We start from the raw sequence: 22,106 nt of genomic DNA, 5'->3' as shown, positions 1-22,106 counted from the left end.
GCAAGAGGCTCACTAGCCATATCAAATAGGAAAGGGGATAAACAACAACCCTGCCTGGCCCCCCTGTGGAGAGGAAGTAGCTGGAGGTAACAGTGTTGGTGCGAACAGAAGCCACTGGGAATCTTAATCCAGGAAAGGAATGACGGGCCAAACCCAAATCTCTCTGTACTGTAAATTGATATTCCCTCTCAACCCGGTTGAAAGCCTTCTCATCATCAGGAGAGATGACGACCTCTGGCTGTTGAGTTGAGTGGACAGAATAGAGAACGTTAAATAGCTGCCGCATAATATAGAAAGATTGTCTACCTGAGATAAATCCGGTTTGGGCCGAGTCACTGTCTCTAAACGGCACAAGAGGACCTTAGTGAGAATTTTATAATCACAGCACAAGAGGCTTATAGGGAGGTATGAGCCACAGTCGAGGGGATTCTTGTCCTTTTTAAGCAAAACCAAAATAGTTGCCTGGGTAAGTGTCTGGGGCAGTTTCTGATTAGAAAGGATGTCATTGAGCTGAGGATAGGGGACAGTTTTGAGGGGACTGGTTTATAAAATTCAATAGGGAAGCCATCAGGCCCAGGAGCTTTACCGCTCTGCATGGACTGGATTGCCAGAGTAGCTTCCTCATCACTTATTTAGGCATCCCATGTTAGTTGGTTCATCAGAATTGAGACAGGGGGTGTCCAGAGTGTCTAGAAATGCATGTATACCAGATGTGTCAGGAAGAGCCTCTGACGAGTAAAGAGCAGAGTAGAGTTGCTTAAATTGATTGTTGATTTCTTTGGGAAGTTAAATCAGCTGCAACACAGATTTCAGGTTTGGTGCTGCTAGCAGCGGATTGTTGAAGCTGGTGAGATAACAAATTGCCAGCTTTCTCTCCTTGTTCATAAAATGTCTGCCTCGACTTAAACAGAAGCTGCTCCATTTGTCTAGTGGAAAGCTTGTCAAATTCCAATTTGGTGTAGCAGTCTCTCTTTGTAGAGTTCAGGAGTCGGAGAAGAGGCATATCTGTTGTCCACATCTAGAATGAGTTGAGATGGCTCCAATAAGCGTTTAGTGTGCTGTTGTCATACTCTGTGGGGGTCAGAGTCCGTGTCAGTGTCCGCTGAGCCCGATGCTTTAGTAGAGGCCTGCTCTTTTGTGACACGCGGCCGTTGTTGTTTCGACATTTCACAATGAAATGGACAAAAATTTCAAGAAGAAAATTGGGTTTGACTCCTAATAAAATGTTACTAAATTAACACGGTAGGGGAGGTGTTCGTGAAATATTAATAGTAAAATGTTCGCCCTTGTCACGACTTCCGCCGAAGTCGGTTCCTCTCCTTGTTCGTTCGGCGGGTCGACGTCACCGGTCTTCTAGCCATCGCTGATCCACCTTTCATTTTCCATTTGTTTTGTCTTGTTTTCCCACACACCTGGTTTACATTCCCTCATTACATGACGTGTATATAACCCTCTGTTCCCCCCATGTCTGTGTGGAATTGTTTGTTGTAAAGTGTTTGTGCATTTCTAACTGGTTTGCGGCGGGTTATTTTAACCCGTATTTTGTTGTTTCTGGGTGCAGTTTGTTTTGCCTAAATAAAGTGCTCCGGTTGTTACCTATGTCTGATCTCCTGCGCCTGACTTCGCTGCAGCCAGTGATGCACCTCTTACAGCCCTGGACAGGAGCACCAAGAAAACGTGTCTTCACATGTTGCTGCTCACCAGCGCCCCCTCACAAGTCACTGCTTTAATGTTAGCAGAAAACAACGGGGTGTTTTCCAGGGTCAACTCCAAGGTTCTTTGCACTCTGGGAGGGTGACACCGTGGAGATGTTAACCGTGATGCAGAGGTATTGGAGCGGGCAGGCCTTCCCCGGGAGGACGAGCAGCACAGTCTTGTCAAGGTTAAGCTTGAGGTGTTGGGCTGACATCCAAGCTGAGATGTCTGCCAGGCATGTAGAGATGCGTGCCGCCACCTGGGTGTCAGAAGGGGGGGAAGGAGAAGAGTAGTTGAGTGTCATCTGCATAGCAATGATAGGAGAGGCCATGTGCCGATATGATGGAGCCGAGTGTAGACTGGCAGAGAGATGCTGCTAACAGATGATGCTACTTAATCATGGATACTTCATCCTCTACTTAATCATGGATATGGAGATTATTCAATAAACACACGTTGCTATACATTGGTACAGTAAATTAGAGGAAGATGGCAGTGTGTGAGATGTTAATGTATTAGGTGAGTGAGAGGATTATCAGTGCAGAATGAATCTTTGTTTTGGCTCCACTTATACTGACTGAATGCTTCTGCTGCATAGTGACAATGTTGAATGGTTACTCATTATATTACTGTGGAGCAGCACAACATGTAGCACCTGCTCAGTGGAGAATGTATTCAGAATGCTATGGAAATGGGTTAGCTGTTAGCTACGGGAGAGTCTACCTTGTGGTGTGGTGGCGTTTTGCAGGTGTGTCAAACGGTTTGTACCTCTGTTTGTGTCAGTAACTGTATTTTGTCTGCATGTTGCATCATGCTGGAGCGCGGGGCTGGGGCCCTGTGAATTATAGGTGTGAGTGTCAGAAAGCTTTCAGGTCCCTGGCTGTAATTGCTACCTAGCAGAACAGGAAAGAGGAAACCCCTCAGTCTGTCAACAAAAGCCCCGCTCCCCGCCCCCCACCTCCCCCTGTCAACCAATAGGAATACCACTTCCACTCCGGGGCTCGACGTTCGTCCTTCAAAATAGGGGGCGACTTCCTCTCTTTCCTCCTTTACCCTTCTCATTACAGGAGGGTCACTAGCGAGTGACTTTATGAAGTCAGCATCATTATGCACCAATCAGGTCCTTTTCTGAGGAATGTGTTGACCCAGCACTAAATATAACCCTGGTAATTAGAGCTATCTCTAGCAGCTCTCCTCTCTCTGTCTCCGTCTCTGGCTGTGCTAGTGGCCCACTCCAGATCAGGCTCACGAAAACGCAGGCAGGGGAAAACTGGTATAATTGGCTTCTTTTAAGAGAGAGAGAGAGACCGAGAGACTGAGGGAGAGTGGACGAACGCGGCAGGGCCGGTTGTGTGTGAGAGAGAGAGACAGCCAGTGAGTGGATGAGATGAGTTTTCTAATTGGCCAGTGTGGAGATAAGGGACCCCTGGGAGTGCTGTGTAGTGCCGTGCGGAGCCATGCACGAGGAAGTAGAGTAGCAGCACAACAGCCTGCTTGTTGTGTTTTAGTACACTGAGTGTCTTTCCATGACACAGACTGACCAGATGAATCCAGGTGAAAGCTATGATCCCTTATTGATGCCACTTGTTAAATCCATTTCAATCAGTGTACATGAAGGGGAGGAGATGGTTTAAAGAAGGATTGATACATGGATTGTGTATGTGTGCCATTCAGAGGGTGAATGGGCAAGACAAAATATTTAAGTGCCTTTGAATGGAGTATGGTAGTACTTGCCAGGCGCACCGGTTTGAGTTTGTAAAGAACTGCAAAGCTGCTGGGTTTTTCATGCTCAACAGTTTCCCATGTGTATCAAGAATGGTCCACCACCCAAAGGACATCCAGCCAACTTGACAACTGTGGGAGGCATTGGAGTCAACATGGGCCAGTATCCCTGTGAAATGCTTTGGACACCTTGTAGAGTCCAGGCCCTGATGAATTGAGGCTGTTCAGAGTGCAAAAGAGGGTGCAACTCAATATTAGGAAGGTGTTCCTAATGTTTTATACTCTGTGTATATTGTATACAGTGCACAAAGTATCTGTTTCTCTGAGAGGTTTATTCAGACCTACAGTCAAGTATCTGTTTCTCTGAGGGGTTTATTCAGACCTACAGTCAAGTATCTGTTTCTCTGAGGGGTTTATTCAGACCTAGAGTCAAGTATCTGTTTCTCTGAGGGGTTTATTCAGACCTACAGTCAAGTATCTGTTTCTCTGAGGGGTTTATTCAGACCTACAGTCAAGTATCTGTTTCTCTGAGGGGTTTATTCAGACCTACAGTCAAGTATCTGTTTCTCTGAGGGGTTTATTCAGACCTACAGTCAAGTATCTGTTTCTCTGAGGGGTTTATTCAGACCTACAGTCAAGTATCTGTTTCTCTGAGGGGTTTATTCAGACCTACAGTCAAGTATCTGTTTCTCTGAGGGGTTTATTCAGACCTAGAGTCAAGTATCTGTTTCTCTGAGGGGTTTATTCAGACCTACAGTCATTTAATTGTCGAGAGCCATTCATCCTATTACGTTTCACTATGGCAACTGAAGCTTTCTGTTGAGATCTGGATAGCTTCCCTGAACTGTAAAGGACAATGTCCCGCCTGTCTGCTTTTCTGCCTGGTGTTTAGGCCATTCACCACAGTAATTATATTGTCTGTGGCATAATGCAAGGCATTGTGGAGATATTCATGAGTTATCTTCAGAAATGCAGAGTGAGAGAGAGAGAGAGAGAGAGTGAGTGAGAGAGAGAGAGAGAAAGAAAAACAGAAACACTGACAAATGTCTCCTTCCAAAAAGCCTGGAGTGGTAAACACAGATAAACAGTCTTGCTGCCTCAGGTCACCACACAGTCAAAACACAACACTTCCAGAAGAACCTTGTCATTCATGGAGAGGCTTGAATATAGCCACACACACACACACACACACACACACACGTGTACTCTACCCACACACAGACCTTTTCCTTCATTCTCTAGTGCGGCCTTTGTGTGTTTCTCAGCAGGCAGGCAGATAGCTATACGGACAGACAGACAGACAGGAAGACAGACAAACAAACCGATGGACAGGTAGGCAGGCAGAAGGGTTGTTGTCAGGTACTCTCATTAGCATGGTTATAACCACTCCCATTTCCAGGTAAAAGACACTCTTAAGGGCCTCCCGAGTGGCTCAGTGGTCTAAGGCACTGCATCGCAGTGCTAGCGGCGTCACTACAGACCCGGATTTGATCCCAGGCTGTGTCTCAGCCGGCTGCGACCGGGAGACCGATGAGGCGGCGCACAATTGGCCCAGCGTCGTCCAGGTTAGGGGAGGGTTTGGCCGGCCGGGATGTCCTTGTCCCATCGCTGTCTAGCGACTCCTGTGGTGGGCCAGGTGGAGTGCACTGTTATGAACCCCCTTTTCCCAGCAGTCTAGGGGGGAGGGAAACGAGACCCTAACATATCTCATGCAAATCACAACAGTGAAAAGGAACAGTGAGAACTAACAGAAATCCACAGACAACCTAAACCTACCATCAAACACTTTAGGTTTATTGTCAAACACACGGTAATGGGGTGTGGGGAAAAGGGGCTGAGCTGGACCCAAGGAAAGAAATAATAAATATCCCAAAACCCCTAAGCCAGTCTTACTGGGTAAAGAACTGCTAGCTAACTAACCACTAAAATACAGGGGGTGGTCCACCCAGTTCTAACTGGGGTATTTAGACAACGTTTTCCTATGGGTAATGTATGTCCAAGGTCGACTTGGCTGGTTATCCCCTTTTCCCACCAACCAACCAACCACGACACCACAGCAGTACATACTCACATGATAACAGACATTGTGAGATGTATCTGCAAAAACAAACTAAACTGTGGGGTATGAAAGAATATGTGGTCTTCAGAAAATCCATAGAGAGAAAACGAGAGAGAGAGAGACACTGGGAAAACAACTGACTGGGTTTTTAAACCAAGGGAAAGGGATGTGATTGGGTTAGGGAAACAGGAGGAGGTGTGTCTTCAGAATGATATGACTGATGACTGCCACCTGTTACTAGGACAGAGGACAAATACAAATACCCCCAGGATACCTGTATCCGTAACATGCACGCTGACACGGTCGCCAGGTGTACGGTGTTTCCTCCGACACATTGGTGCGGTGGCTTCCGGGTTAAGCAGGCATTGTGTCAAGAAGCAGTGCGGCTTGGCGGGTCGTGTTTCGGAGGACGCATGGCTCTCGACCTTCGCCTCTCCCGAGTCTGGGAGTTGCAGCGATGGGACAAGACTGTAACTACCAATTTGATATCGCATAATTGGGGAGAAAAAGGGGTAAAAAACAAACATACAAAACCAAAAACCACTCTTATTAAAGAAGAGTCTTCCTATAGGGAGAGGAGCGCTGTTGAAGACTGTTTTGTATTATTATTCATCATCAGGATATTATTCATCAGAATGGTTCTCCACAGTACATTGAATATGGACGCCACTCTCACTGGCCCTCTGTCCGTCTGTATGCCTTTCTCTGTCTCCTCTCGCTCACTCTCCTCCTCTCTCTCTATTTCACTCTCCCCCTTCTCTCTCTCTATTTCACCCTCTCTCCCTCTCTCTCTCTACTCCTTTCATCATTTCCTCTGAAGCAGCACTAATGCAGCCATCCTGCCGTAGCCAGTTTGTTGAGCAATCAGACAATATCTGCCCAACATTGAGTTCATTTTTCTGAGGCAAATCTATTCTGAATATATTTATGCCTAGTTCTTTTCTGGGGATTTTTGTACCGTCCTTCACATTTTTTTTATGTAAAACTGGGAGTTTTTTTGACTGCATGGTTTATTTTTGTCAGGTAATTTTTGTCAAGGTGAAATCTGCTGCTCATTGTATTCCAGATGACAGATAATGATGTATCATATTATCACTGTCATTCTCCCTTGGTAGATGTACCTATCTATTCAAAGCTGGATGGTTCCACTGAAGACTCAGGTGTTTATTGTGGAGAGAGCGTTGCTCTCAGATGGCAGCACAGGGTTCAACTACCTGCCCTGATCCGGGGTGACCGGTCAGACAGAGAAGAGCGCTCTTGAGAAACTGTCTGAAAAGGTTATTCTGTCTTTAAAGACGAAGGAGATTATTCATACGCTCTTAATATTTCAACAAGGCATGGCAAACAAAGCACTAGACAGGAGAAGGCAAAGGTTTTGTGTCAGTGGAAAGAGATTATATCTTTCTGTTGTAATTGGGATGGAGGAGAAGTGTGCAAAAAGCACCCAGTTCGCATTTACGTTTTTCTGTCATTATTAGTCTATTTTCTATCATAATATTGCTACCAATGGCAGCATCTTGCGGTTTATATATGATCTAATGTCCTGTATAGATCATACTGGAGGAAGTAGCCCATCAGTCAGAGAGAGCTACTCTCTGTGATGTATCATAAAGGGCCTTCTCTCAAGGCCTGAAACTGGTTCATGTACTTCATCAATGGAAGAGAAGTGCAACTTCATTTTAAGTAGAGTGAGTTGTATTGAGGCCTTGTAAAACACCAGCTTGTTCTTTAAAACTCTGTGTGGTGGAGCCATTGGTTCTTTGTTTATGTCCTCTGGGACCAGCTAAAGCCTCTTTATTGTGTTCCACATGGTACCCTATTCCCATAGGGCTCTGGTCAAAAGTTGTGCACTATATAGGGAATATGATGCTATTTGGGACACTGCCTTTGTTTGATCCTCTTCATCTTGTGTGTGTTGTGTTTTACTCAGGTCTTGTCATCCTTCATGCTGTGTGTGTTGTGTTTTACTCAGGTCTGGTCCTCCTTCATGCTGTGTGTGTTGTGTTTTACTCAGGTCTGGTCATCCTTCATGTTGTGTGTGTTGTGTTTTACTCAGGTCTGGTCATCCTTCATGCTGTGTGTGTTGTGTTTTACTCAGGTCTGGTCATCCTTCATGCTGTGTGTTGTGTTTTACTCAGGTCTGGTCATCCTTCATGTTGTGTGTGTTGTGTTTTACTCAGGTCTGGTCATCCTTCATGCTGTGTGTGTTGTGTTTTACTCAGGTCTGGTCATCCTTCATGCTGTGTGTTGTGTTTTACTCAGGTCTGGTCATCCTTCATGCTGTGTGTGTTGTGTTTTACTCAGGTCTGGTCATCCTTCATGCTGTGTGTGTTGTGTTTTTCTCAGGTCCGGTCATCCTTCATGCTGTGTGTGTTGTGTTATATTCAGGTCTGGTCATCCTTCATGCTGTGTGTGTTGTGTTTTACTCAGGTCTGGTCATCCTTCATGCTGTGTGTGTTGTGTTTTACTCAGGTCTGGTCATCCTTCATGCTGTGTGTGTTGTGTTTTACTCAGGTCTGGTCATCCTTCATGCTGTGTGTGTTGTGTTATATTCAGGTCTGGTCATCCTTCATGCTGTGTGTGTTGTGTTTTACTCAGGTCTGGTTATTCTTCATGCTGTGTGTGTTGTGTTTTACTCAGGTCTGGTGGAGGTGGTCTGCAGTGTCTTCAGCGAGGCAGCCATTCTGTACGTGGAGAGAGAGGAGAGGCCTGGGAGAAAGAATAGCCATGATCTCCTGTTGTCTCTACTGGACACTCTGCACAATGTACTGACCAGCACATCCAGAGTAGTGCGCATTGCACTCCAGGTATGCTAAACGTACAGTATGTAGGGCTGCACAATTACTACACTTCACATCGGAATCATGTGCAATATCCATGTCGCAAGAGATCCATATTGCATGCAATACCTTTAAGCGCCACTCAGCCGCCGTGTAACGTCTGTTTTCATCGTTTACTCTGTTTGTCGTCTCTCTCCCTTTCTCTTGGGGCTGCTTCCCACACATACCAAGCCCCGCCCCCTGTCACTCAAGCAGCACAGCTCCTCCTCCTTCCTGTTTAGAGTCGTTCTATGTTTGCACAGCTCCTCCTCCTTCCTGTTTAGAGTCGTTCTATGTTTGCACAGCTCCTCCTCCTTCCTGTTTAGAGTTGTTCTATGTTTGCACAGCTCCTCCTCCTTCCTGTTAGAGTCGTTCTATGTTTGCATGCTGCTCTGTTACCCCGTTCCGCTAGTGGAACCCCTCGCCAACAGCCAATGAAATTGCAGGGTGCCAAATACAAATCAACAGAAATCTCATAAATAATATTTCTCAAACATACAAGTATTAGGCACCATTTTAAAGATAACATTCTCGTTAATCCAGCCACAGTGTCTGATTTCAAAAATGCTTTACAGCTAAAGCTCCACAAACGATTATGTTTGGTCACCACCAAGCCACAGAAAAACCCAGCCATTTTTCCAGCCAAAGAGAGGAGTCACAAAAAGCACAAATAGAAATAAAATGAATCACTAACCTTTGATGATCTTCATCAGATGTCACTCATAGGACTTCATGTTACACAATACATGTATGTTTTGTTCGATAAAGTGGATATTTATACCAAAAAATCTAATTTCACATTGGCGCATTACGTTCAGTAGTTCTAAAACATGCGGTGATTGTGCAGAGAGCCACATGAATTCACAGAATAACTCATTATAAATGTTGATGAAAATTATAGTGTTATGCATGGAACTTTAGATACACTTCTCCTTAATGCAACCGCTGTGTCAGATTTCATTTTTTTTTACGTAAAAAGCATAATCTGAGAACGGCGCTCAGAGCCCAAACCAGCCAGAGCAATATCCGCCATGTTGGGTAGTCAACATTATTCATAAATAGCATTATAAATATTCACTTACCTTTGATGATCTTCATCAGAATGCACTCCCAGGAATCACAGTTCCACAATAAATTCTTGTTTTGTTCGATAATGTCCATCATTTATGTCCATTTATGTCCAATAGCTTCTTTTGTTAGGGCGTTTGGTAAACAAATCCAAAAGCGCCATCTGGTCCAGTCGGACAAAACGTTCAAAAAGTTATATTACAGGTCGAATAAACTTGTCAAACTAAGTATAGAATCAATTTTTAGGATGTTTTTATCATAAAAGTTCAATAATGCTCCAACCGGAGAATTCCATTGTCTGTAGAAAATCCATGGAACGAGAGCTAACTCTCGTGACCGTGCGTCATAAGGCTATGACACTACACTCTGCCCGACCACTGACTCAAAGAGCTCTCATCCGGTCCCATTTCACAGTAGAAGCCTCATTCAAGTTTCTAAAGATGGTTGACATCTAGTGGAAGCCTTAGGAAGTGCGTCTTGACCCATATCCCACTGTCTATTCGATAAGGCTGAGTTCAAAAACTACACACCTCAGATTTCCCACTTCCTGTTTGGATTTTTTCTCAGGTTTTTGCCTGCCATATGAGTTCTGTTATACTCACAAACATCATTCAAACAGTTTTAGAAACTTCAGAGTGTTTTCTATCCAATGCTAATAATACTATGCATATATTAGCATCTGAGTAGGAGGCAGTTCACTCTGGGCACGCTATTCATCCAAAAGTGAAAATGCTACCCCCTATCCCAAAGAAGTTAATATAAATCATTCTATTTCTATGATTCCAACAGTTCACTCAGGGGTTTTGGTGTATATCGCATGTCAAATCGCAATATTTGGTAAGAAAATCGCAATTTTATTTTTGTCCCATATCGTGCAACCCTACCTGTATCCATAATCTCTTTTAGAACAGGCCGGTGAAGGGGAGGTTGTGTGTGTGTGTGTGTGTGTGTGTGTGTGTGTGTGTGTGTGTGTGTGTGTGTGTGTGTGTGTGTGTGTGTGTGTGTGTGTGTGTGTGTGTGTGTGTGTGTGTGTGTGTATTTGTATTTGTATTTATTAGGGATCCCCTTTAGTCAACACTTCTTACAAAAACAAGTAGTGATGAAGTCTATATCTCCTCCACTTTGAGCCATGAGAGATTGACATGCATATCATTGTTGGCTCCCTATGTATTTTTAAGGGCCAGCCGTGCTGCCCTGTTCTGAGCCAATTGTAATTTTCCTAAGTCCCTCTTTGTGCCACCTGACCACACGACTGAACAGTAGTCCAGGCACGACAAGTCTAGGGCCTGTAGGACCTGCCTTGTTGATAGTGCTGATAAGAAGGCAGAGCAGCACTTTATTATGGACAGACTTCTCCCCATCTTAGCTACTGTTGTATCAATATGTTTTGACCATGACAGTTAACTTGCTCAATTTCTACATTATTAATTACAAGATTTAGTTGAGGTTTAGTGAATGATTTGTCCCAAAAACAATGCTTTTAGTTTTTGAAATATTTAGGATTAACTTATTACTTTCCACCCATTCTGAAACTAACTGCAGCTCTTTAAGTGTTGCAATCATTTCAGTTGCTGTAGTAGCTGACGTGTATAATGTTGCCAGTGGCATGTCATTAGTAAAGAATGAAAAGGTAAGGGGCCTAGACAGCTGCCCTGGGGAATTCCTGATTCTACGTGTCTGTGCGTGTGTGCATGCGTGCATGCGTTGGCGGAGGGCTTGAGTGTGTGTAGGGCACTCAATGTCCACCTATCACATCTAGGTGACTCAGTGAGGAAGTAGCTATATTTTGCAGGTCAGCCACCAGGGGGAGACTCGTCAAGGCCTGGTGACAGACAGAGTATACATCACGAGGCAATGGCTCCATCTGCTGGACGTGCCAGGTCTTGACGGGCTCTCCAGCCAGGACTAATTGGGGCAGATTGGGAATTGGTGAGTAATCAAGGACTGATTGCTCACCAGCTGTACAAGTCGCATAAAGCTGCCAGAAGGGCAGCACACAAGGGAGAGACTGGGGAAGGAAAGGACTCACCACGAATCAACTGCACCCATGGTCCCGGTGAAGGTTGTCTCTTGAAGACAGCCCCACTGCTGTGTACCCCAAACCGACAGTCGGCAGGGCCAAGAGACCGCAAACCCGTGGAGAGACGGTTGGTGTAGGGCCGACCCGCCACCGACGACCCCAGGTAGACGGAGACCAAAGAAGGTGTTTTGAGTGTGGCGCCCGGGGGCACACTGCCTGGAATTGCCCGGCTCGAGAGGACTCCGGAAATATGGTTACCCTCGTAACCACGAGCCTGCTGTACCAGGATACTGAATGTGGCAGGGAGATGTCCATTTCCTGTGTTCACGGGGACACAAAGCGGTATCTAACCGTTTGAGCCAACATCGTGACGCCACAAGGGAACTGCCAGATGATGGTGGGTGCAATAACAGAGTTGCCGGTACCTCTCCTACTGGGACAAGATTGTCCACTGTTTGCGGCCCTGTGGGGGCATGAGCTGAGGAAGAAGGTACGAGCCGGCCGAAGACGAGAGCAAGGACGACCTATCGCCTGTGCGGCCTGGGAGCAAACGGTTGATCAACCTATATCTACGGGTCCGGAGTCGGAGTGGGTGCCAGAACCCAACCCACAGGAGGAAGAGCCCAGCCTCCCCCTCCTCGATTTCGAGGGGCCAGTCGAGACACCCCCTGGGGGCCAACTGAGGGGACAATTCGGGACGGCCCAGTGGGAGGATCCTAACTTGAAAGCCGCCGCAGCCCAAGTGATAGCGGTGGATGGACAGCTACTTTCGGGGGTGAGTGACTGGCGATACCCCCATTTCCAAATCAAGAATAACCTTTTGTATCAGGTGTCACGCCAACAGGGGGAACTTCGAGAGGTTTTGTTGCTGCCCCGACGGTACGTGGGAACTGTTCTTCAGCTAGCCCACACCCACCTGTTGGGGGCGCACCTGGGAATGGAGAAGACCCGGGAACGGATCGCCGCACGGTTCCACTGGCCTGGGATGAGGAGGGCCGTGGAAGATTACTGCCGCAGCTGCCCAGAGTGTCAAATGACTGCCCCAAAGGCACACTTCCGAAACTCACTGGTCCCCCTACCGATCATCGGGGTGCCCTTTGAACGCATCGCCATGGACAGAGTGGGACCCCTGGTAAAAACAGCACGAGGACACCGGTACATCCTGGTAATAGTGGACTATGACACCCGGTATCCTGAGGCCATTCCCCTACGGGCGGTATCCAAGGGAATCGCCCGGTAGCTGTTCTACCTCTTTAGCTGGGTGGGCATCCCGAACGGGATCCTGACAGACCAAGGTACTGAGTTTATGTCCCGCCTAATGAAAGATTTGTGTGCTCTCCTGCAGATCAAGCGGATCCGGACCGCCATCTTCCACCCGCACACGGATGGGCTCGTTGAGCGGTTCAATTAAAAGGACGGGAAGAACTGGGACCAGCTACTACCCCACCTAATGTTCTCAATCCGAGAAGTACCCCAGTACACTGGATTTTCCCCTTTCGAACTCCTCTACAGGAGGAGGCCGCGAGGCCTACTGGACCTCGCCAAGGAGATGTGGGAACCCCAACTGACCCCCTTGGTAGAGCACGTGGAGACGATGAGGGAGCGGATGACAGCCATATGGCCAGTCGTGAGGGAACATATGGAGAAGGCCCAATGCGCCCAAACCCAGGTCTACAATCAGAGAGTCCAGCCCCGAGAATTCCAGGTGGGAGACAGGGTATTGGTCTTAATCCCAACGGTCGAAAGTAAGTTCCTGGCAACATGGCACGGGCCATACGAGGTGAGCGAGAAGCTGTCAATTGCCGCGTACGGCAGCCGTGGAGGCGGAAACCCCAACAGATTTACCACGTGAACCTGTTGAAGAAGTGGCACGAGAGGACAGCCTTGCCGTGTTATGGTCGAGACCCAGGACGCCAACGGTACCAGTGGTGGGCCCGAGCAATGAGGACCTCGACCCAGCCCAGAAGCAAGAGCTCAGGGAGCTCGTCGATCGGAACACGGCGGTGTTCTCCGAAATGCCAGGCCGCACGACCCTCATTGAACACCACATCCGTACCCGGACCAGGGAAACGGTACGAAAGAGGCCATATCGGATTCTGGAGGCCCTAAGGAAGGGCGTTTAAAAGGAAGTGGAGGCTATGCTGAGGATGGGGGTCGTTGAAGAGTCTCACAGTGCATGGTGCAGCCCCATTGTGTTGGTGCCCAAACCGGACGGTAGCCTGCGCTTCTGTAATGATTCCCCGGGGTGTGAACGACATAAGCTTGTTCGACACCTACCCCATGCCGAGGGTGGACGAGCTCATCGACCGATTGAGAAAGGCCCGGTACATCAGCACCCTTGACCTGACCAAAGGATATTGGCAGGTACCATTGGCAGCCTGGGGTTATCCCCAACTTTGCGGCTATAGCTTCCCCCATCACCGATCTAACCAGGGCCCACCTCCCGAAAACAGTGAAATGGACGGACGAGACAGAAGTGGCGTTCAGCCACCTGAAATAAGCGCTGGTCTCCCATCCGATTCTCATAACGCCCGATTTCCATGTGCCGATGTGGAGGAGCACCCCATCATGTACATCAGCCGAAAGCTGATACCTAGAGAAAAAAAAGTACTGGAAAAAGTAATGGACCATGCTTCCCTGGTCTGGACGGCCAGGGGAAAGGACACAAACGATCGGGTCACCAGGTGGTTCTTGTCCCTTCAACTCTTCTCTTTTTCTGTTGTGCACAGGTCAGGGGCGAAGCATGGAAACGCGGATGACCTATCGAGAAGGGAGACATACGTCGCACTGATGACAGTCCCCTCCCCGACAGAGCTAAGGGGGGGGGGGGGGGGGGTGCTGGACGTGCCAGGTCTCGACGGGCTCTCCGGCCAGGACTAATTGGGGCTGATTGGGGATTGGTGAGAAATCAAGGGCTGATTGCTCACCACCTGTACAAGTCGCATAACGTTGCCAGAAGGGCAGCACACAAGGGAGGGACTGGGGAAGGAAAGGACTCCCGTATAGTTGGGGACGGTACCAGAGGTAACAGGAGGGAGTTCCGTTTTTGATCCCCACAGGATACAGCAAGACCCGAAGCCCAGTAGACGGTATTCCAGAGAGGGTCTCTTGGGGGAGACCTATTATTTTCTATTGGACTTTTATTTTAATAAACACCTTTGAAACTTAGCTAATCCTACTCTGTCAGTGTCTGATCTGGGTAAACGTTTTGACCCAACCCACTGGCCTGCCACAATTTACAGTACCAGTCAAAAGTTTGGACACACCTACTCATTCTAGGGTTTTTCTTTATTTTTACTATTTTCTACATTGTAGAATAATTGTGAAGACATCAACACTATGAAATAACACATATGGAATCATGTAGTAACCAAAAAAGTCTTCAACAAATCTAAATATATTTTAGATTCTTCAAAGTAGTCACCCTTTGCCTTGATGACAGATTTGCACACTCTTGGCATTCTCTCAACCAGATTCACCTGGAATGCTTTTCCAACTGTTTTGAAGGAGTTCCCACATATGCTGAACACTTGTTGGCTGTTTTCCTTCACTCTGCGTCCAACTCATCCCAAACCATCTCAATTGGGTTGAGGTCGGGTGATTGTAGAGGCCAGGTCATCTGATGCAGCACTTCAAATCAAATCTAATTGTATTTGTCACATGCGCCGAATACAACAAGTTTAGACTTTACAGTGAAATGCTCACTTACAAGCCCTTAACCAACAGTGCAGTTCAAGAAGAACATTTTTACGATGAAGACAAAAATAAAAAGTAATAATAAAAGTAACACAATAAGTATAACAGTAACGAGGCTATATACAGGGGGCACCGGTACTGAGTCAGTGTGCGGGGGTACAAGCTAGTTGAGGTAATCTGTACATGTAGGTGGGGGGGAAGTGACTATGCATAGGTAACAAGCAAACGGTGAGTGTACAAAAGGGAGGGGGGGTCAATGTAAATTGTCCGGTGGCGATTTTAGGAGTTGTTCAGCAGTCTTATGGCTTGGAGGTAGAAGCTGTTGGGGAGTATTTTGGTCCTAGCAAAGCACCCCCACACCATCACACCTCATCACCGTGCTTCACAGTGTCTCTGAATGTCCTTGAGTGGCCCAGCCAGAGCCCAGACTTAAACCTGATCAAACATCTCTGGGGAGACCAAAAAAACAACTGTGCAGCGACGCTCTCCTTCCTAACCTGACAGAGTTAGACAGAGGATCTGACAGATCCTGACAGAGGATCTGCAGAGAAGAATGGGATAAAACTCCCCAAATACAGTTGTGCCAAGCTTGTAGCGTCATACCCAAGAAGACTTGAGTTGCTTCAACAAATACTGAGTAAAAGGTCTGAATACTTATGTAAATGTGATATTTCCATTTTTCTATCTTTTATAAATTTTATAAAAACCTGTTTTTGCTTCGTCATTATGGGGCATTGTGTGTAGATTGAGGAGGGGAAAACAACTATTTAATGCTGTAACGTAGCAAAATGTTGAAAGTCAAGAGGTCTGAATGCTTTCTGAATGCACTGTATTTTATATATTTGCCTCTTCTCAACTTCCAGTAGGATGAGCAGTAAAGAAGCAAATATATCCCATTGAAGTTCATCTTTTAGACACTAAGGATTCACAAGGTCCCCCACCCGAGGGACACTCCATTGTCTCCCACTGGCCCTCATTAGCTTTAGTTGTCCTCTACAGAGCCTTCCTCCACTTCCTGGTATACATATTTATGCAGCCTGGACATTGGGAGTACAGAGGAGACGAGAGGAGAGGGGAATGACATAATGGAAATCAATTCTCTCACTGGAATGAAAAAATGCAAAGCTCATTAAAAGGGATTCTGCACAAACCAAATTCATTTAGGTAATAATGATAAGGAAGGAAGAATATGTGGCCAGTGTCGTCTTCAAGTTGTCTCGCTCTCTCTCTCTCTCTGATTCACTCAGAATTAATATTTTAAATGGATGAGGAAGTTAATCGAGAAAGTTCTACATGCTTCACAATTAAGCAGAAGAAGAAGAGCTGAAAAAATAGCATGGAATAATAATCACATTAACTGCAGACAGCCAATCTTCCTTCCCAAAGTTTTGTGCTGACCGAAAAACCTGCTTAAAATAAGCCAGCAGTCCTTCAGAGAGAGAGAGAGAGAGAGGAGGGAGAGAGAGAAAAGGAGGGAGGGGTTGAGAAACCAGAAGAGAACCAGATGGAGAGTGTCTTTCAGTCTAACCCAACCAACCAGCAGTTATTTTTATTTGTTCTACATCTATTTCCATCCACCAAAGGGAACAGCCAGTTTGTCATAGAAATGAAATCTACCTCCCAGGAGGTGACTGCTGTTAAGGCCAGTCATTTGTTTTAAAGGAGATTTGAAGATTTGAATTTTTTTATTTTACTAGGCAAGTCAGTTAAGAACAAATTCTTATTTTCAATGACGGCCTAGGAACAGTGGGTTAACTGCCTGTTCAGGGGCAGAAGGACAGATTTGTACCTTGTCAGCTAGGGGGTTTGAACTTGCAACCTTCCGGTTACTAGTCCAACGCTCTAACCACTAGGCTACCCTACCGCCCGAATATGTTAAGGGTGAGACTAGTGGTGCTACAGCTGTCCGACAGGACTAGTAATACTGTTCTACTGTACTAACCTAAACAACACTGCTACAGCTGTCCAACAGGACTAGTAATACTGTTCTACTGTACTAACCTAAACAACACTGTTACAGCTGTCCAACAGGACTAGTAATACTGTTCTACTGTACTAACCTAAACAACACTGTTACAGCTGTCCAACAGGACTAGTAATACTGTTCTACTGTACTAACCTAAACAACACTGCTACAGCTGTCCAACAGGACCAGTAATACTGTTCTACTGTACTAACCTAAACAACACTGTTACAGCTGTCCATCAGGACTAGTAATACTGTTCTACTGTACTAACCTAAACAACACTGTTACAGCTGTCCAACAGGACTAGTAATACTGTTCTACTGTACTAACCTAAACAACACTGTTACAGCTGTTCAACAGGACTAGTAATACTGTTCTACTGTACTAACCTAAACAACACTGTTACAGCTGTCCATCAGGACTAGTAATACTGTTCTACTGTACTAACCTAAACAACACTGCTACAGCTGTCCAACAGGACCAGCAATACTGTTCTACTGTACTAACCTAAACAACACTGTTACAGCTGTCCAACAGGACTAGTAATACTGTTCTACTGTACTAACCTAAACAACACTGTTACAGCTGTCCAACAGGACTAGTAATACTGTTCTACTGTACTAACCTAAACAACACTGTTACAGCTGTCCAACAGGACTAGTAATACTGTTCTACTGTACTAACCTAAACAACACTGTTACAGCTGTCCAACAGGACTAGTAATACTGTTCTACTGTACTAACCTAAACAACACTGTTACAGCTGTTCAACAGGACTAGTAATAGTGTTCTACCCAGGACAAGACTTGCACTTGGTTCATCTCAGACCTCAGCCAATATTTAGCAGATGTGATGAAACCTAGCTCAACACAGTGCTGCCTGTGTGTACCTGTCCGCCTGTGTGTCTGTCCGTCTGTCTGTCTGTTTGTCTGTCTCAACACCCTTCACTCATCTCTCTGTTTTACCTCTTTCCTACAGTATTGATTTCTCATTTTCTTTACTGCTGAGATGAAAACAATAACCTACTGTTGTCAATCAACAGTTCTGATCTGAAGGCAGTCAACTGATCTCTCTCTCTCTCTCTCTGTGCGTGCGTGCTACAGGGAGCTGAGTCCCAGGGAGAGACCCAGGCTGCAGAGGACCTCCTGCTCATCAACAAACCTCTGACACAACTCACATCCCTGCTCATTCAGATGGTAAGACATGGTGTCTGTCTGTCTGTCTGTCTGTCTGTCTGTCTGTCTGTCTGTCTGTCTGTCTGTCTGTTAGTACCTGTCTGTCTGTCTGTCTGTCTGTTAGTACCTGTCTGTTTGTACCTGTATGTCTGTCTGTCTGTCTGTCTGTCTGTCTGTCTGTCTGTCTGTCTGTCTGTCTGTTAGTACCTGTATGTCTGTCTGTCTGTACCTGTCTGTCTGCCTGTTAGTACTGTATGTGTGATTATTACAGTTTAAAAAACAGTGCAGTGTATTTATATAGGATATCCAAAAATACTTGATATAAGTTGTTTGAAAAGTGCTGGAGCCCTCAGATCAAGGGGTTTGGAAGAGAGTGCTAGCCACTGCCAGGTAAATGCTGGTTCATCTTTGCCAATATTATTCAACATGACGCAAATATGTTAGTAAAAAGTAATGATCCATTCCCAGTGTATTTTTGACGTGATTTACCCATTTCCATTCTAATAGAGTGTAGCTAGTCTTATGATAAAACATCTAATAGTCAGCTTGAAATAATTCATTTGAATCAATATTAAATCATATTTTCATTGTCAGTCATGCCTTTTGACCAAGCCCCTGAAAACTTGACCTGTTGCTGATACAACATCATAAACTGAGTGGATTCTGAACGCATCATCAATAATGGACGACCCATTGTGGTTTAATGGTTTCTGCTGGTTCTGTGATATGAGAATCTATAGAAATAGATTTATGAATAATGATGACAGCGTCAGAGATAGATGGCTCCTGCGTTTTAAAATGAAGAGTTGAGGTTATTGGGTAGATATTGCGTTACATACTTCATGTTATTATTAGCCCCATCATTCCACTGTGAAATAGGCTTAAAATAAAAAGCATTTGGGATTTCCGCCGGCCTTCGTATTTCTCATTCACGGCTAACTTTGGCCTTGAGGTTAGGAGAAGGTAACTCACCTTCTTAAAGTACCAGGGGCTTGAATGATTAACGACTTCCAGTGGACAAGTTGTATCTGTTGCACATGGTAGCGCCACACTCCTACACAGTACACACACATAGCAAAGCAAAGAGTACACACGCACACACCATATTGCCTCCCCCCTAGAGTACCTCTGGTCCACCATACTCTCAGTTGGTATTTCTGAGTGAGTGAACTGAGTGAACACACACATAGGAACACTCTGCAAGCCTCCCCTCTGGCCATGTAAATCACACAGATGGCATAGGAGAACAGACCCACTGGGAGGGCCTTTTAAACGCCCCGTGGTGCTGCATGGAGCCCACTCTGTGTTTACCCCTGGCCACAGACACGCAGACAGCCTGTACCCAGACCCAGGATTCATCCACCTCCACAGCCCTAGTCTCAGCCCCAGCCAAGCTGTCCCTCTGAGCCGTAGGGGAGGGACTCAATCTACCAGCCCCACCCACCACAATCACTACCACCACCACCACCACTCAGTACACCAGCAGCCCAGACTGCTGGCCTTGTGTCAACATATTTCTGCATAAAAACAGTGAGCTGAGAGCATGACAATGTGCCTGCCTGGAAGTCAGCGACCTGCAGTTGAACCACACTCAACCTCTGTCTGAATAGGCTTCTGTTTGACTGGGGCTTTGTTTGTGTGTTTGTGTGTGTGTAAATTAATACATTTGTTATGGGGAGGGGGAGTATGTTGTGTCATTATGGGGGGGGGGGGGGGCTGAACAGAGTGTGTCACAACAGGGTCTGAAACACAAACCTGCTCTCTCGGTGACCTCCACTTGTGGTCTGTCACAAACAGATTGCACACTAAAAACAGCCATGTCTTGGAAGGAGACAACCAAACCTCTAATCAGTGTTATACTGCTGATATAACCCTGACTCTTTTTACAGCGATAGCAAAGGAATTTATGGGAAATTATGCAAATACATACAATTTAGCATGAGCTCCCAAACTCTGTGCCTGATAATATGCAATTTTACAGCGACTGTAAATTAACATTTGCTCCGCATGTTGAAGAATGTTTATGAATATATCTAGCCCTTCACCAACACAGTGCATCAAGAAGACGTATGTGTTTTGAGGCAGAGAGAGGCCTTATTGAACACATGTTAAATACAGACTTCAACAACACAGGCAGGTGTCCTAGTAAATACACCTCAGGATCCCTCTCAATGTTACTTACTGACAAAGAATTAGAGTATGCCTGGGAGAGTTTGTGTGTGTTTGCGTCTGTGTGTGCGTGTGTGAGTGAGTTAATGAATACATTTGTTTAGGGCAGGGGAAGTATATTATGTCATGATGGGGGCAGTACTCTGAGGGCAGCAGCAGCACTCTGAGGGCAGCAGCAGCACTCTGAGGGCAGCAGCAGCACTCTGAGGGCAGCAGCAGCACTCTGAGGGCAGCAGCAGCACTCTGAGGGCAGCAGCAGCACTCTGAGGGCAGCAGCAGATCTCTGAGGGCAGCAGCAGCACTCTGAGGGCAGCAGCAGCACTCTGAGGGCAGCAGCAGCACTCTGAGGGCAGCAGCAGAACTCTGAGGGCAGCAGCAGAACTCTGAGGGCAGCATTAGAGGGCAGCACTGCCACACATCAGTCCACTAGTTGCTCCCCTCTCCTCTTTCAGCCCACTTTAATAGCTTTGATTTCATGCATTGGATTCATTGCATGTTATTTCTTATCCTTCTTTAGATGCATCTACTACCACTGTTGAGTAAACAGGATTTTGATGTAAAGCCTGCTAAGCAGGTGTTAACTCTTGTCTGTTATGACTTAGTATTGTTCAGATGCCAATACTATCAGCACAGGACTGCACAGTGAGACTAAAGAGCCTTTCAGTGGTGGGTTTGGCTTCAGCAGGGAGTTTAGAATGCCGGGCCTTTTGGGATAGACCTGGGGGCGGGCTCTTTCTGGATCATTGTTTGGGATTTCGGCATTTGGCTCGTGCTGAGTGGCGGCCGGCGTACAAAAGAGGGGCAGGATTAGGCCCTCTCTGCGCCCCTGGCCCCTTAGCCCCATGGGACTGGGGAAGAGGAGAAGAGGGCAGCAACAAATCAGCGGTGAAAGGAGCCTAAACCCCAGTGATTACGCCCCTAGCTTTTAGCTTTTACTGAAATAGAGGACTGGGTGGGGACTGGAGGGAGAAGCCCTGAGCTGAGCTCAGTTTCATTACTAGGTCACAGTGATGTGATGGGTTCCTATAGAAGGTCCATTGCTTATAACCCAAAGTGTCTCTCTCTCACTCGCTGATGAAGCTTCAAAGCCCCCTACCCTAGCCCCCTAGCCTAGCCCCTTAGCCTAGCCCACTAGCCTAGCAGCTCCCTAGCCTAGCCCGCTAGTATAGCTCCCTAGGCTCCTAGCCTAGCTCCCTAGTCTAACCCCCTAGCCTCTAATGTCCACAGCAGGCACACATCAGGGCAGGGCCACTATACCTAACCTAGCTCCCTAGCCTCTAATGTCTACAGCAGGCACTCTCATCAGGACCACTATACCTAACCCCCTAGCCTTAGGCTCGCTCCCTAGCCTAGCCTCCTAGCCTAGCTCCCTAGTCTAACCCCTTAGCCTCTAATGTCCACAGCAGGCACTCATCGGGGCAGGGCCACTATACCTAACTATACCTAGCCTCCTAGCCTCTAATGTCAACAGCAGACACTCTCATTAAGGCAGGGCCACTATACCTAGCCTGGTCCCACATCTGTTTGTTTTGTATAGCCAACTCATATGTTTGTTATTGCCAAATAATGATCATAGGAGTTCGCTATACAGCACAACCAGACATGATACCAGGCTACTATTACACCTAGTTGCACAGAGAGTCCTCCCATGGATGGTTCATCAGTCAGTCAGTACTGTTTGACACAGAAATATAGAAATGGAACAGAAACTATGGAAC

At 46.4% G+C, this 22,106-nt stretch overlaps 1 protein-coding gene across 1 annotated transcript in view; it reads left to right on the top strand.

The window, feature by feature from the left end:
• Positions 1-22,106, top strand: part of LOC139387518 (serine/threonine-protein kinase ULK4-like) — a 136,731-nt gene that overhangs the window by 112,538 nt on the left and 2,087 nt on the right. Inside the window, exons 34-35 of the mRNA XM_071133791.1 lie at positions 8,117-8,283; positions 18,148-18,240. Of these exons, the coding sequence (XP_070989892.1) occupies positions 8,117-8,283; positions 18,148-18,240 (260 nt within the window). The remainder of the gene's footprint in view (positions 1-8,116; positions 8,284-18,147; positions 18,241-22,106) is intronic.

The sequence above is a fragment of the Oncorhynchus clarkii genome, chromosome 3 (genome assembly GCF_045791955.1).
Source record: "Oncorhynchus clarkii lewisi isolate Uvic-CL-2024 chromosome 3, UVic_Ocla_1.0, whole genome shotgun sequence".
Lineage (NCBI taxonomy): Eukaryota > Metazoa > Chordata > Actinopteri > Salmoniformes > Salmonidae > Oncorhynchus > Oncorhynchus clarkii.
Note: the sequence above shows the minus strand (reverse complement) of the source record. Positions and strands in the feature narration are given on the sequence as shown.